At 42.1% G+C, this 12799-nt stretch overlaps 1 protein-coding gene across 1 annotated transcript in view; it reads right to left on the bottom strand.

The window, feature by feature from the left end:
- Window positions 1–12799, bottom strand: part of ADAMTS2 (ADAM metallopeptidase with thrombospondin type 1 motif 2) — a gene marked incomplete at both ends in the record, with an annotated part of 164346 nt that overhangs the window by 35290 nt on the left and 116257 nt on the right. The window contains 1 exon segment of the mRNA XM_079542544.1: window positions 4666–4749. Coding sequence (XP_079398670.1) covers window positions 4666–4749 — 84 coding nt within the window.

Raw genomic sequence — 12799 nt, 5'->3', positions numbered from 1 at the left:
AAATCTTTTATATTCTTCTCTTACCCTGAACAAGACAAGCAAAAAATAAATAAAAAGAATTATCTCGTGTCCATGGTAACCAAACTAACAAAAATAGCTCATTCAGCAAACTGTCATTTTGCATTCAAAGGATTTGTAAAGCTTTCTTATGGCAGCAGTTTGTAAACATTTTTCAGTCTCTAATTTTGAATAAATATAAGCAGAACAGGAATACAAAGTACTATTTATGCTATCAGCCAACTTTACACTCTTCAAGCTTCCAACAAATCACTGTAGGAAATTATTAGCTATGTGTCTAGTATCTAAATAAGGCAATCCATCAATTCCCACAGATAAAATTAAGAGGGGTAGTATTTTCACTCATCTTCATCCCTGAACTAATAAAAACAATGCAAAAAATAAGAACAACAGCTAAACTTGTAAATAACATGGAAGTTCTTGCCTCGCCACTAAGCCTGTGCAGAATCAGTCACTGGAGAAGGCCAGAGACTGGGACAAGAACTTCATCTTCTTCCTAGTTTGTAGACAACATTGTAAGATCAATGCTTGATTCCTGCTGACACTGCCAGGTATTCCATAATTTACATAATAAATACCATTCATAAGCAAGAAAACACACATAAATGGGTTATCATTCTCAACCAGCAAACATCCATCAGTTCTTAAGACTCTTTCTAAGAATTTTCTGCGCTCCTTCAGGCTCAGCTGTTCTGTGACTACAGTTAATAAAACTGGTGCCTTGCTGGGCACAACTCTCAGCTCTCAGGCTGAGCCCTCACCCCTTCCAAGGACAAGCAGGGAGGAGGGGAGCTCTGAGCCTTTCCAGCCCAGGTCACTGAAGAATGTGAGGTCAAACACCTGAGTTAAGCTAGAGAGCTGGCTTGTCCTTCCATCCCAGCTGCACCACCTGTGCTACCCTGTAGGAAAGAGAGAAAAGCCTGGCTCAGGCTGGACTGATGCTTTCCAGCCAGGCTGAACCAAGAGCATCTTGCCCTCTCACACTGAGCACAGCCACATAAAGGTCAGATGGCAGAGAAAACACCTTTTTGTGAAAAGATAGTCCCAGATGAAGGCAGCAGGAGCTCTGAATTATCTAAACACACAATTGAAAAACCCTTATCAGTTAACTGTCCTGCCCTGTGAGATGGCAGGAAGCCAGCTCATGTGATGCTCCTACTGACTCATCACCTTAAAACCATTTGGTTCTTTTCCCTCCCCTCATCTTTCTGAAAGTCTCTCTGCCCTGGTGGTCAGGTTCCTCTTCAATCTGATGACATTCACATGGCCAACAACCACTGTTCTGGTGCCAACACTGATCTGAAGCTAACACGGATCCTTCTCCCAGGTTTCCAGCTCAGCTGAGCACAGAGCAGCACTCCCCAGCCTGTCCCATGCCATGCAGATATGCATCCCAGTGACCAGAGTTGTGCACGCTGCTCCACAGGAAAGCTCAGAGGTGTCCTGCTCAGCCACGTCCAGATTTCCCAAGAAATAACTCTCATAAATCCTCAGGTAGCTGCATTTATTGAAATTCATGCAGTTCCTGTGAAAGTTTTAATGACATTTTTTCCAGTAATAACTGGCTTAATCACTCCCTTTGCAGCGAACGTGTGCTATTCTCTGCTGCTGTCTAAGGGTGGTTCGTCTACACACAAAGTCACCATTGTGGATGGACAGGGCGTGGGGCTGGAGCCAGGAATTTATGAGCTCTTATCCCCAGACTGCCAGTGACCTTCCGTGTGGCCTCCAGAATAACGCTGAGCGCCTTTGTTATTTTAGCTGTAAAGTGGGAAAAATAATCTTTATTCATCCACCTCAAAGAGGTGATGAGAGGATTTTAGGCAGTGTTCAGGGTTTAAAAGTTTCAAAACAAATTTTATAATAGCCAGTCAGAGCTTCCAAGTCCATTCTCAGCTCATCTCTTGCCACCTCCTCCGCACCCGGTGATGGTGGTTCTTTGGCTATTTCCCTGCATGCTGTAGAGCTCACAGGACTACAGAACTGTTACAGTCAAAATAGATGTTAATGGAAGACTTTGCTAAAACATTTCACGTGATTCTGCGTTTTCCAAAATTTGGAACTGATCTACCTACTACTGAAGTCAAAAAGGAATAAACAAGCCAGCTCTTCTTTTTCCCTTTTGAAGAAAAATGCACGGCATGTGCCCTGTTTACTGATTTGCAGCATCCCATGCCATCGTCTCAGGAGGTCAATATAAAAATGCAGAGAAGTGCACAGCAGCACCCAGATCTACACAGGTACAGAGCAGGATGCAAAACCTGCCCCAGTGCCCCTGCATGTCATTCTGTGCCAATGGTCTCGACCTGCCACAGCTTCAGCCTTTGTCCAGAAGTGACAGCATACACAGAAGTATACTACAGTAAAATGGTGTCAGATCTTTTGAACTTGCCCATGGAGTAATTTGAACGTGTTGTCACCAGAGAACACCTATTTTTTTCACCTTACCAAGGCAATTAATGCTCTTAATAAAATTATTGAAACTTTCGAAGGTACAGCTCTGTTAGGTTGAAAATATTAAGAAGTATGCTTGAAGGAATGGAGTACCTCCTAGCAAGAGCCACAGAAAAGCTGGTTGCTATGCAACTCAAGTATTGTCCACATTATTCTTATAAAAAGATGACATTGTATAAAATAATATAATCATCTTCTTCTTCTTAAAAAAAAAAAAAAAAACAACAAAAAAAACCCAACCACAATACAGTAAAAGGCTGCTTAAGGGTTGAGAATTGGCAATAGCTCAGAGTGCTGTCAGAAATCTGACACTGATGGTACATACTTCATCAGTTACAGAACCATAATGTAATTATTATGATTATTTAAATGGCACCCTTGATAATATATATAAATTGCCTTCAATAAAGCGAGTGAATCTGAAGATATCTGCTACATGCTTGGAAAATAAATGCTTATTCAAGCAAGACTGGGATAATATTTTCATCTTGCAAAGCCAAGCAGGCTGCTTTATGCACGCACTGGCTTAACTTGTCCACACACCATTCCTTTTATTGTGTACGTTGAATACATACTTCAGAAAAATGTTAATGCTTGCGTGTTTTAGCAGGCTAATAAAATATTGAGGGCTTTGTTCTAATTACACAAGAACAGGTTCTGAAAACAAGAACTATCCCAACTTTTCCCTCTGAGCAAGAGAAATTTTCTTCATAGTTATTTGGGTTAACTTATTTGGAATTGTGTTCTGCTGAATCTTACAGGGCAACTCAAACATGGTCTGCTATGGATTATGGGTTTAGAACCCATTAATGACAATCCATAAGCAGATCATACAGTGCCACCTGCAGCTTTTCAGTGATGTGTCCAAAGGCCCACCAGGAAGGGAGGTGTCCATGCTCCACCAACTCCACTCTGTGAAGCACATTAATGTGAGATAATAACTTTCAAATTATCAATTGGCAATGTTTTATTTCTGATCTTCCATCAGAAAATGCAGCAGAAGCTGAGTTCACACCACTACCAATGCAGAATGATCGAGCTCAAGATGGGCAGGCATAGCAACTATGAAATACTTATGAAATTAGGACAGCAAAGAAGTGACCAGTCCCTGTGGTAACTCCATGTGTTTCAAACACTGCTGCAATGAGATACTTTTGAGAATGATTAGTCGAGCTGCAATCCCTCAAATTGCTGTCATTAGTGTCAATAATCAGACACTACAAATTTTCGATCACAAAACAGAAAATGCGACCTCTTTTACCTTCGATTTTAGGACATACAGTTGACCCAAAACACTGACATTGCTGTGTGTCTCTGCAAGAAGAGCAGAGATGTGTTGGTTTAGAACGTTTAGTTGAGCAGGGTAAGAGGTGACTGTCAGAGGAGCTTCACCACCGACACTCAGCCGGATTTGACTTTCAGCTTCTTGCATGAATATACATGGAATCTTCCAGCCCCCACGTTTATTACATGAGCATGCAAATACCAGCAACCCCGTCACAGAAAAAGCCAATAGATTTTAATGCTCTCCTCTGAGCAGCCGGGTGTGCAGTCCTTAAACAGAAAGTTTATCAACGTACTTCAAACACCCTCTTCCAGCTACCGTGGAGTCTGATGTTGATTTAGCCTACATAAGTCATCAGTACTGAGCAGATACAAACTTTTGGAGCCAAGTAGCATTTCATTTCTCTTTAAGTGCGTTTTGCCTGTGGAGCAATCCCTCCCTTAGAAACGGCAAGAAAACACTTGGAATTCTTGACTACAGACTCAATCTGCAGAGCTCTTGCCTTGTGGCCCCTATCTCTTAACTTTAAACACATGTAGTCCAACCAACCCATTTTAAGCACAAGGTGAAGTGAGTTCTTGGAATGCACATTGTGCAGAACTGATCCAGCATGTGTTCACTGATACTTACATACTGCTCTACCACAAAACTTCACATTTCTCTAAGGAACCAAGATGCTCATAACATCCCATGGATCATTTCAAACAAGTCTAAAAAGACAGACTGTCAGAGCTAAGTAGCAAGTCAAAATGACACAGGGAAAACACAGAACAAATCGTGGTTATTTTCCTAGTGTGAAGTTCAAATTGTAAGGAAATGCCCATAAAGATAAATGTTCTTTGCATTCATACATGATGAATCAAGTTCAGAGATCTCAACCTCCTCCATTTAACACAACCTCTCCTTACCTTGCCATAGCTCAGCAGGATTATTCTCACCAGGACTACATTGATGTGAGCACCCAGGGATTCATCATGGTAAATTTCATTAACCTGCAAAAGAGGTCAGAGCTTCAGCCACAGTGCTGGCAACAAGTAACAGACAGCAAATGCTAAAGCAGCACCTTTGCTATGCTGTAATTAAGACAAAGATCATTTGTGATTATACATAAAATGGGCAACATTCCACTGATGCTAGAAGGAAATGTTTTATTTTCTAACTTCTGAATAGGCCATAATTCATTTTAAATCATTTAAAATCAACATAACATTAGAGTCTTCATGCTAGTAGGAATTTAATCGCCAACTTAAACAGACTTATACATATGAGCAGTGCATCATGGTGGATTCCATGACAAAGCTCTTGCCTCTGATGGAGAGCCCCCAGTCCCTGCCCTGTCCTACCTGAGCACACGTGCTGAACACAAACCAGAGGAGCTCCATTCTGAGTGAGACCACTCATGGGAAGGGGGCTCCGGAGCAGAGGGACAGACCCTGGGGCTGCCTCTGTCCCAAAAGGGATGTGCTAGATCAGCTCAGCTGCACCCTGTAACTCCTCCATCTGGGACTCATCAAGTGGCATCCTGACAAGAGGATACACCTCCCCCAAAAGGCCTGGTCGGCCACATGGACTGACTGGATTGCATGTCACAACCAATCAGCATTAAACTTTGCAAGCAGAACGAAAGCTAAAGAACACTGGCAAACAAAAAACTCTTTTTTCTTTTTTTTTTTTTTAACAAGACAGCTTTGTAACCAAATGCACACAGTGATACAAATCACCCTATAAACACTGAAAAGAGAATGGTAAATATTTACAGTGCAAAATGAAAGGGGGATGAATAAAGATGACTTAGGAAACACTGCCACAAGTGAACTAGGCTAATATCAGCTGTTAAAGGGGCTGATCTGGATACTCCATGATGAATGGATGCATGAGACCAGGTCGTTCATTGGCACCAATGTGCTCTGCCAAACAGCAGGGGTTTGGCTTCACAAATCAGAAGAGACAGATGAGATACTCCCTGCAGGGCAAGCCTCTTCTTGGGAAGGATTGCAGCAAACTGGTCTGCTCCGTGGATAGAAACAAATCTCATTTCCTCCTAAAACACAGATTCCTTACTGCAGTCTAGTAAGTAACGTTCACAGTAACTTTCATTAGAAACATAACAGTAAATTATGTACTGTTTCTTCAATCAGCTCTACTTCCAATGGCTCATCCTTCATCTCTGTAAAAACAATTAAAGCTGAATACACCAGCGTTGATTTTACTAAGCAATCTCATTTGACATTTTGAAGTGGATTTAAATTCATTTTATCAGTATTTTTAGTATAAGAGCCTGATGTTATGCCTGGGAAGAGGCCAGATTTCACATCCTGAGCATCCCACAGTAATGGCTGTGAGCAGCAGCCCACCCTGACCTGCTGATCTGCTTTGTAAACAGCGGCTCTGGAAATTACATCACATATTTGTGCATATAAATACTACTTCAAAAGACTAACTTCATAGAATATATCTAAATATAACTAACTTTGAGAACCAAACATTACTGAACACAGATTATAAAGACATGAGATACAAACATGCCTTCCGCATTACAAACATGCTTTCACTCAGGAAAAAGACCCTCACACGTTGTCAAGGGGGGCAGGGATATTAATTTGCCCCATTCTTTGTGTACAGGGAAGACAGTGCACACATCCGTGATGCGAGGCTGCAATATGCTGTAAATTACCTATACGTGAAATGAGTACTGAACAAGAACTCCTCTGTAGAAGACAGTAAGCACGGCATGTAAATAAGAATTTAATTAGTTCATAACGCATAATCCAAATTGCTGCAGACCACTCTCTCATTAACTTCCAGAATTTAACCTAAGCCTCTTCTAACAATGGCTGAGTAACAGAACAACCGTATCACTGTTGCGTGCCAAAATGAAACTTGGCATGAAAATGTTGATGGAACAGAATTGAAACACTGCTTGACTGTTCATGCAAATGACATCTAACAAACAAACTGTGAATGAACAGAAAAGCACAAGCACTGTAAAAAAGCTGCTCAGTTCTCTTGGGATAGTGGATTTTCTGCAGGACAGTGGGTCAATTCAAAACTCTGGCTCTTGGTTTCATTAAAGAGGATGAATCCAACCCCTCCTCACCCAGAGCTGAACGGAACCCTCTGCTCCTTTCTCAAAGCTGCACCGTGACTTTCCCAGCAGCGTCTCGCTGCGCACAGATAACACACTGAAACAGATGCTTTACCTTTCTTTTCAGTATGACCTAAATTGCACCTATTTGTTTCAGGAAGTTATTAAAGAAATGAGATCCAAGTGACTGAGTGCTGCGCTCTCACGCACTGACAGGGGCCTCCACAAACCTGTGCTCAGTTTCTCCAAGATGCCACCTGCCAGCCCCACAGGAGAGCAGCGTGAAGCAAACACAGCCCGTTATGTGGGGCACAAAGCAGCCCAGCACCCTGCGGGCACTGAGCTCCTGTCCAATGCAGCAAGCACTGGGCACTGAAGTGCTTCTTCAGATAACAGACGTGGAATAGGTTTGGACATCTATGTAATAAACACAGACAGGTGTAAAAATGGTTACACAATACTTTTGCTCTATTCCTATGTATTTCTGCAGGGCATCCTGATTTATACCTACCAAAAATCCGAATAGATCTCTTGCCCTTAGATCAATAAGGGTCACAGGCTAAAACTGTGCTGCATAGGGAAAGGAGAATGCACAAAGCTCATCACAAAACGGCAGCCCCTGGACAGAAGCACAGAAGATTTTTGCACTAAATCCCATTAGATGTCCACAGTGATTCAGCATTTACAGAGGGAGATGCAGAATGTTGGGTAAAGCTGAAAGAATTCAAAGCACAGTGAAACACTGTAAAGAGACTTTCACAAAACCATTGTAGTTCACAAGCTATTTTGAAGTTAATTTTGTATCATGGTTTATTTTGGTGGGATATCTCAATCAAAGCAAAATATGCATTTCTATTTCTGCTTCTGTTTAGAAACCAGGTTGGCACAGACTGGTGCTGCTTAAGAAAACAAGCACTCAATTTATTATTTTTCCTTCTGTCCCTCTCTGCTCATTTTATGTCTTCTGCCCTAAGCAAGTTTGAAGCCAACAGAGTAAGTAAAAAACTTTCTTCTGTAAAAAACTTCTTCTGTTTCAAAAACATCGAAACAGAAAAAACGTGAAAAAACACAAAACCCAACAACTCAAGTAAAGCTAAACTTTTGTGAGATGCACAAGGCTTCATTAAAGAAGCTCTGCAAGTTTATATTATTCAACAAAATGGGACCCAAAACTATAAGGGAATTTTAAAATTGTTTTAATGCAAATAGTACCAAACAGCTGCAGCTCTGCTGGTCCTGATGCAGCGCAGGTTATCTGCAGCTGATAGGATTTGTAGGGGAAATCCAGAGGCTCCCCAGGTCTCTAATTAAGTAGATGTGCAGTAAGAGAACCACGATCTGCATATTTTGGCAAATCATCAGCAAACTCATTCATGCGGTTTGAGGGAGTTCTCCTCTCTGCAGAGTTTATCAGGGATCTCGGTCCCACTGAACCATGAACCATCTCAGATGAGCTGGTCCCCAGGCACGTCGCTGTGGCCCCATGCAACATCACTCGCTCGGGTGAGCACTGCGGCCTCGGGCTCACAAGCACACAGCACCAACAGCCATCAGATAGCTTCAGCCTCCCGCTGCCATCAGCCTCTGAGGGATATGGCCCAGCTACGGCAGCCAACAGAGCCACATCTGGCCATTTGCAGAGGGTACCATACGAGACGCAGCTCACTCATCCAGCTTTCCAGTCACCATACACTTGCTCACCCAACCCAATCAGATGGCCATTGGACGGCCCTTACATCCTTGTGTGAGCACAGTTGCAGAGATATCCCATGGCTACGTGCCGCGGGGCAGAGCAGAACCATGCGTGTGGGACAGCACAGCTCCTGGCAAGCCATCGCTCAAGCCCAGCCCGAGTTGCAGCTCATTCATCAGATCTTAATTATCTGCAGCAAAGCCTCAGTGCCTGGTGGGCATCCAGCGATTGTCTGTCTCTGTAAGGGATGGCTGGTTTGAATTACAGGCGAGGAACCAGAAATGTCATGGTGGATACTGAGCACAAATGTTTGTAATCTGACCCCTCCCAAAAGCACTCTCCTCCCGCTTTATTTTTATGTGTTCTCATTTCAAACACCACTATCCTCTTTGGTTTTCATCACCTCCTTTGTGTTTTTGAAGTTCCCAAAGTAACATTTTTAACATTCCCAAAGCTTCATCTTAATCCCACAGGAATAACATTACACCAACTCCTCTGGGGGATAAACTATGGTCACATAGAAAGCCAGCAGGCAAAAATACGGGGCTCTCAGTTTCCCTTTTCAGGCATTTCCTCACTTCCTCAGAGAGGAACTTTTTTTTTTCCTCCTGAAAATCGTTGAGTATCACAGGGAAAAAGGAACAGTGAAAGCACACAACACAAATACAACCTAAAGGTCAAACTGTGACCTCAGATTTGGAAAAATACAATTCAGCTCAAAAACAGAGGCAACAGGGAGTTTGAGGAGTGCCTGGCAATGTGCACTACGAAACAGAGATAAGCATCTGTTGTTCTGTATCTGAATCTGTGTCCGAGTCCTGATTTACCTTCACTGGTGTGAGAGTGAGGAGATGGTACCAAGTCCAAGTTTGCTGCCTCTAATCAAAATGAAAAACATTCCCCAGAGCAGATGTGTTGGCAAGACTCAAGGTAGCTTTGTGTTGTGGGCCTCTATCTCGTCTTTGACTGTAAGACTGGTTTTAGAAAGGTCACAGACTCTGTTTTCTGACTGTACAACAAATTTATTTTTCTCAGTTCCTCCCTTAAGCTCTTGGAACTCCTCATTTTTTGCCCACAAACCACTGCTCTGGGAAGTTTCTCCAAATGCTGTAAATTACATTTATGCCAAAAGACTCAGTATTTGAGTTGCTGTCTCAAGATCATTCTAATAAAATCACATCTAGTAGCATAAAATAATTAAGCAGATTAATGTACTATTTTACTATGAGGCACACGGGTATGGCATCAACGCAATAAGTGCAGTGAACTATTTAAATAGTTTAGTTAAGGAAAGCACCCAACATTTGCAAGCTGATCCTAATTATCCATGTTCCATCACACAAACCACACTGCCGCATCTCAAAGTCCTCGGCTGCAACCTTTATGGCTAAAGCTCATGTTGGTACTTGCACTAAAGGAAAATCTATCTTTGAACAGTAATTATCCTCCACTGCCAGAATATCACCAAAATCTGAGTGCTAGACATAGCACAGAACATCAAAACAGCAAGGGATAGTCCAGTTAATTATGATGAGAAATGCTCACCTAATTGGCAATAGAAATAACCCCCTATGGAAATGAATAGATTCTGTAGGGGTTCAGAAGGACTGCTTTCTACATGGCCTCCCAGTGCCCGCTCCCAGGCACAACTCCCACCATACAGCAGCAATCAAGATAATGAATAAAAATCATCTTCTGAGGTTTCATCAGAAACTTCCTTCCTTGCAAGTCGCAGCTACTGGTTTGCAATGAACAGTCTAAAAGCAGTTAACTCTCACACATTTAAATTTTCAACTGAGCTGCCATTCAGCTATTGACAGCTGAAGTCCTGCAGATGAATAGATCTGGACCTGTATTTGTCATTAGGGGAATTTCTTACAGTCAGTTCAGATTTGAAGCTTACACATTGAAGTAAACTGATTTGAAATAATGAGTATTGGTGCTTATAAGTTGCTTAGTTTTTACAAATCCAGTGAAGTCTATTTTAATTAGATACCCTTCCTGTCTAAGAAATGCTTTCTAGTTTAAAAAGCATGATCCTGAATACAGATTGCACCATTATTTCAAAGCATTCAATCATCACTTTCTTTTTAGCAGCTTGAATTAGACACGCTTTCAGGTTTCATCCAACTGCCAGTTAGAAACCAGCAGCACTTCTGCCCTCTCCTCTCATTAGGGACTTGCTGTTCTGTACCTGGAAATCTTCATCCCTCATCAGCCAAAGACACGAGAGCAGAAATCTCACATATCATCGTAGTATCATGGACACCCTATTAAAGAGGATGGAAAACATTCTCAGGAGCGCCTCAGGGCCATAATTTCAAAGAGATGTGTAGTGCTGAAAGACACAGGTGAAAGACTTCTGGGCTTTCCAATGCCCCCAGCTGCAGATCTCCCATTGATTTCAGTTATTCAAATGAAAATTTGTTAAATCTATATGTTCTGGAGTGGAATGTTCACTTGAAGTTTAGAACAGACGTAACCCTATGGGCTAGGTTTTAAAACTGACTCTCGCTGATTTCAAGGGCATATAAATAATAAAATATTCAGATAAATCTTGCCACAAGTGAGGCATTAATCCTATTTAGAGCCTACCTCTCATTGAAATGATGGCAGAAACTTCAGCTTTGTGGAGCTGCCTTTCAGTATCATAAACATTTTGACCACGTATCCATTACATGGATGCTATATAAGCTAGCCACTAAATGTTGCACTGTCACATCTTTCACAGCAAAGAAACAGAAAGCAAATTTAAAGATTATTTTCTCATCCCCCAAAATACTCCAGAAGTCAAAGTATGAGCAGCTTTTAAGCAAATTTTTCCAGAATATACATAAAGATGACAATTGCCAGCATTAAAAAATGAGGTACTTGAAATAATGCTCAAAAATACTGCTATGGGAATAGAGGAAGAAAGACAAAATAAGGAAGAAAAGGTTAAGGCAGGGGCTTTACTGGGGAAAAAATACAATGCAAAACGGGGCATGAAAGTTTAAGACTTGAAGACAGATGGAGCCAATAAGTTCCATACTATCTGGAAGCGAGCATCTTTCCTGAGACTTTGCTGTTTCAAAAAGCAGAAATATTGCAAATGAATATATTCCAACTCTGCCTCTTAGGAAGTCTTGTTACCTATATTTTCATCCTGGATGTGACTCTTAACACAGGGTTCTGGTGGGCTGACCTCTATCCCAGCCCAGCCATGTGAATAGTCAGCTCCAGCTCTGCTCCTTTCCCGCAGCAGGCAGCAGAATGCCTGCTTAATACTGTGAACTATTTTAAGAGGGTTATGAAATAATCTGAGAATTTTAGCCCCAGGCTGGCTAGCACCAATACCCACTGCAGCTCAGCGCCCTGCTCCTCCTCCCACAGCATCCTGCAGTGAAATCCTTTTGTTTCCTGATGAACAAGATAGTTCTCCAATGCCACTTCTGGTCAAGTGGGTTTTAATATTTCCCATACACTTGTAGGAGCAGATAAAATCTCTGATTCCTTTGCAGCTTTCTTGCAGAAATTAAATTACATTCCCTGTTCTTGAGTAAACAACAGGGCTGCAAGATAGCTCCCAAATCTCTCTCATCTCTTGCAATGGTCCTGCATGCTAAAAATACAAAGATAATTTGTGCAGTGGGTGGGCTTATACTTGGAAATACAGAGGCCTGTGCAAGCTGCTATCCTTCCAAGGAAGAAACACACCAGGATGGCCAGAAGAAAATGGTGCAAGCGAGAGGCAGCTGAGCGTCTCTGAAGTGAAAACAATGGCATTTCTTTCCAAAGGTGGAATGAATGTCCCCATGGTGCAGAGCAGAGAGGAAGGGATGTCAAGAGAAACCCAAGTTTCTGTATGAGGAATGGTGGGGGAGTAAAGATGGGTGACAGGAGGCCTGGCTCACAGCAGTGACACTGGTGGCAGACAGACAGGGATGTGTGGCTGCAGCCCAAAGCATTAAAAACCCTCTGGTGTGTCTCTCACTATTCGCTGGGGGCTGTGATTTCAATTTCCAAACATTAGGATAAATATTAGCACTGCTATTCAAGATAGCCAGGACACAGTCTCTGTTTTATTCTCATTTTATGGCTTTTAGGTGTGGACTGTAACACATCAGTTAAGCAGCACAAAACAGATTGACTGAATAAGTCATCGCACTGGGCTTGAAAAAAATATATTGTTTTGATTGGGTTGGTGGTAGGGCTCCACCCAAGATCCCTGGGAAAAGTTAATTAAGGACAACTGCTCACAGCATCATGCACAGCAAAACCAGGC

The sequence above is a fragment of the Tetrao urogallus genome (assembly GCF_951394365.1).
Source record: "Tetrao urogallus genome assembly, chromosome: 14".
Classification (NCBI taxonomy): Eukaryota; Metazoa; Chordata; class Aves; order Galliformes; family Phasianidae; genus Tetrao; species Tetrao urogallus.
This window is presented reverse-complemented; position numbering and strand designations above follow the sequence as displayed.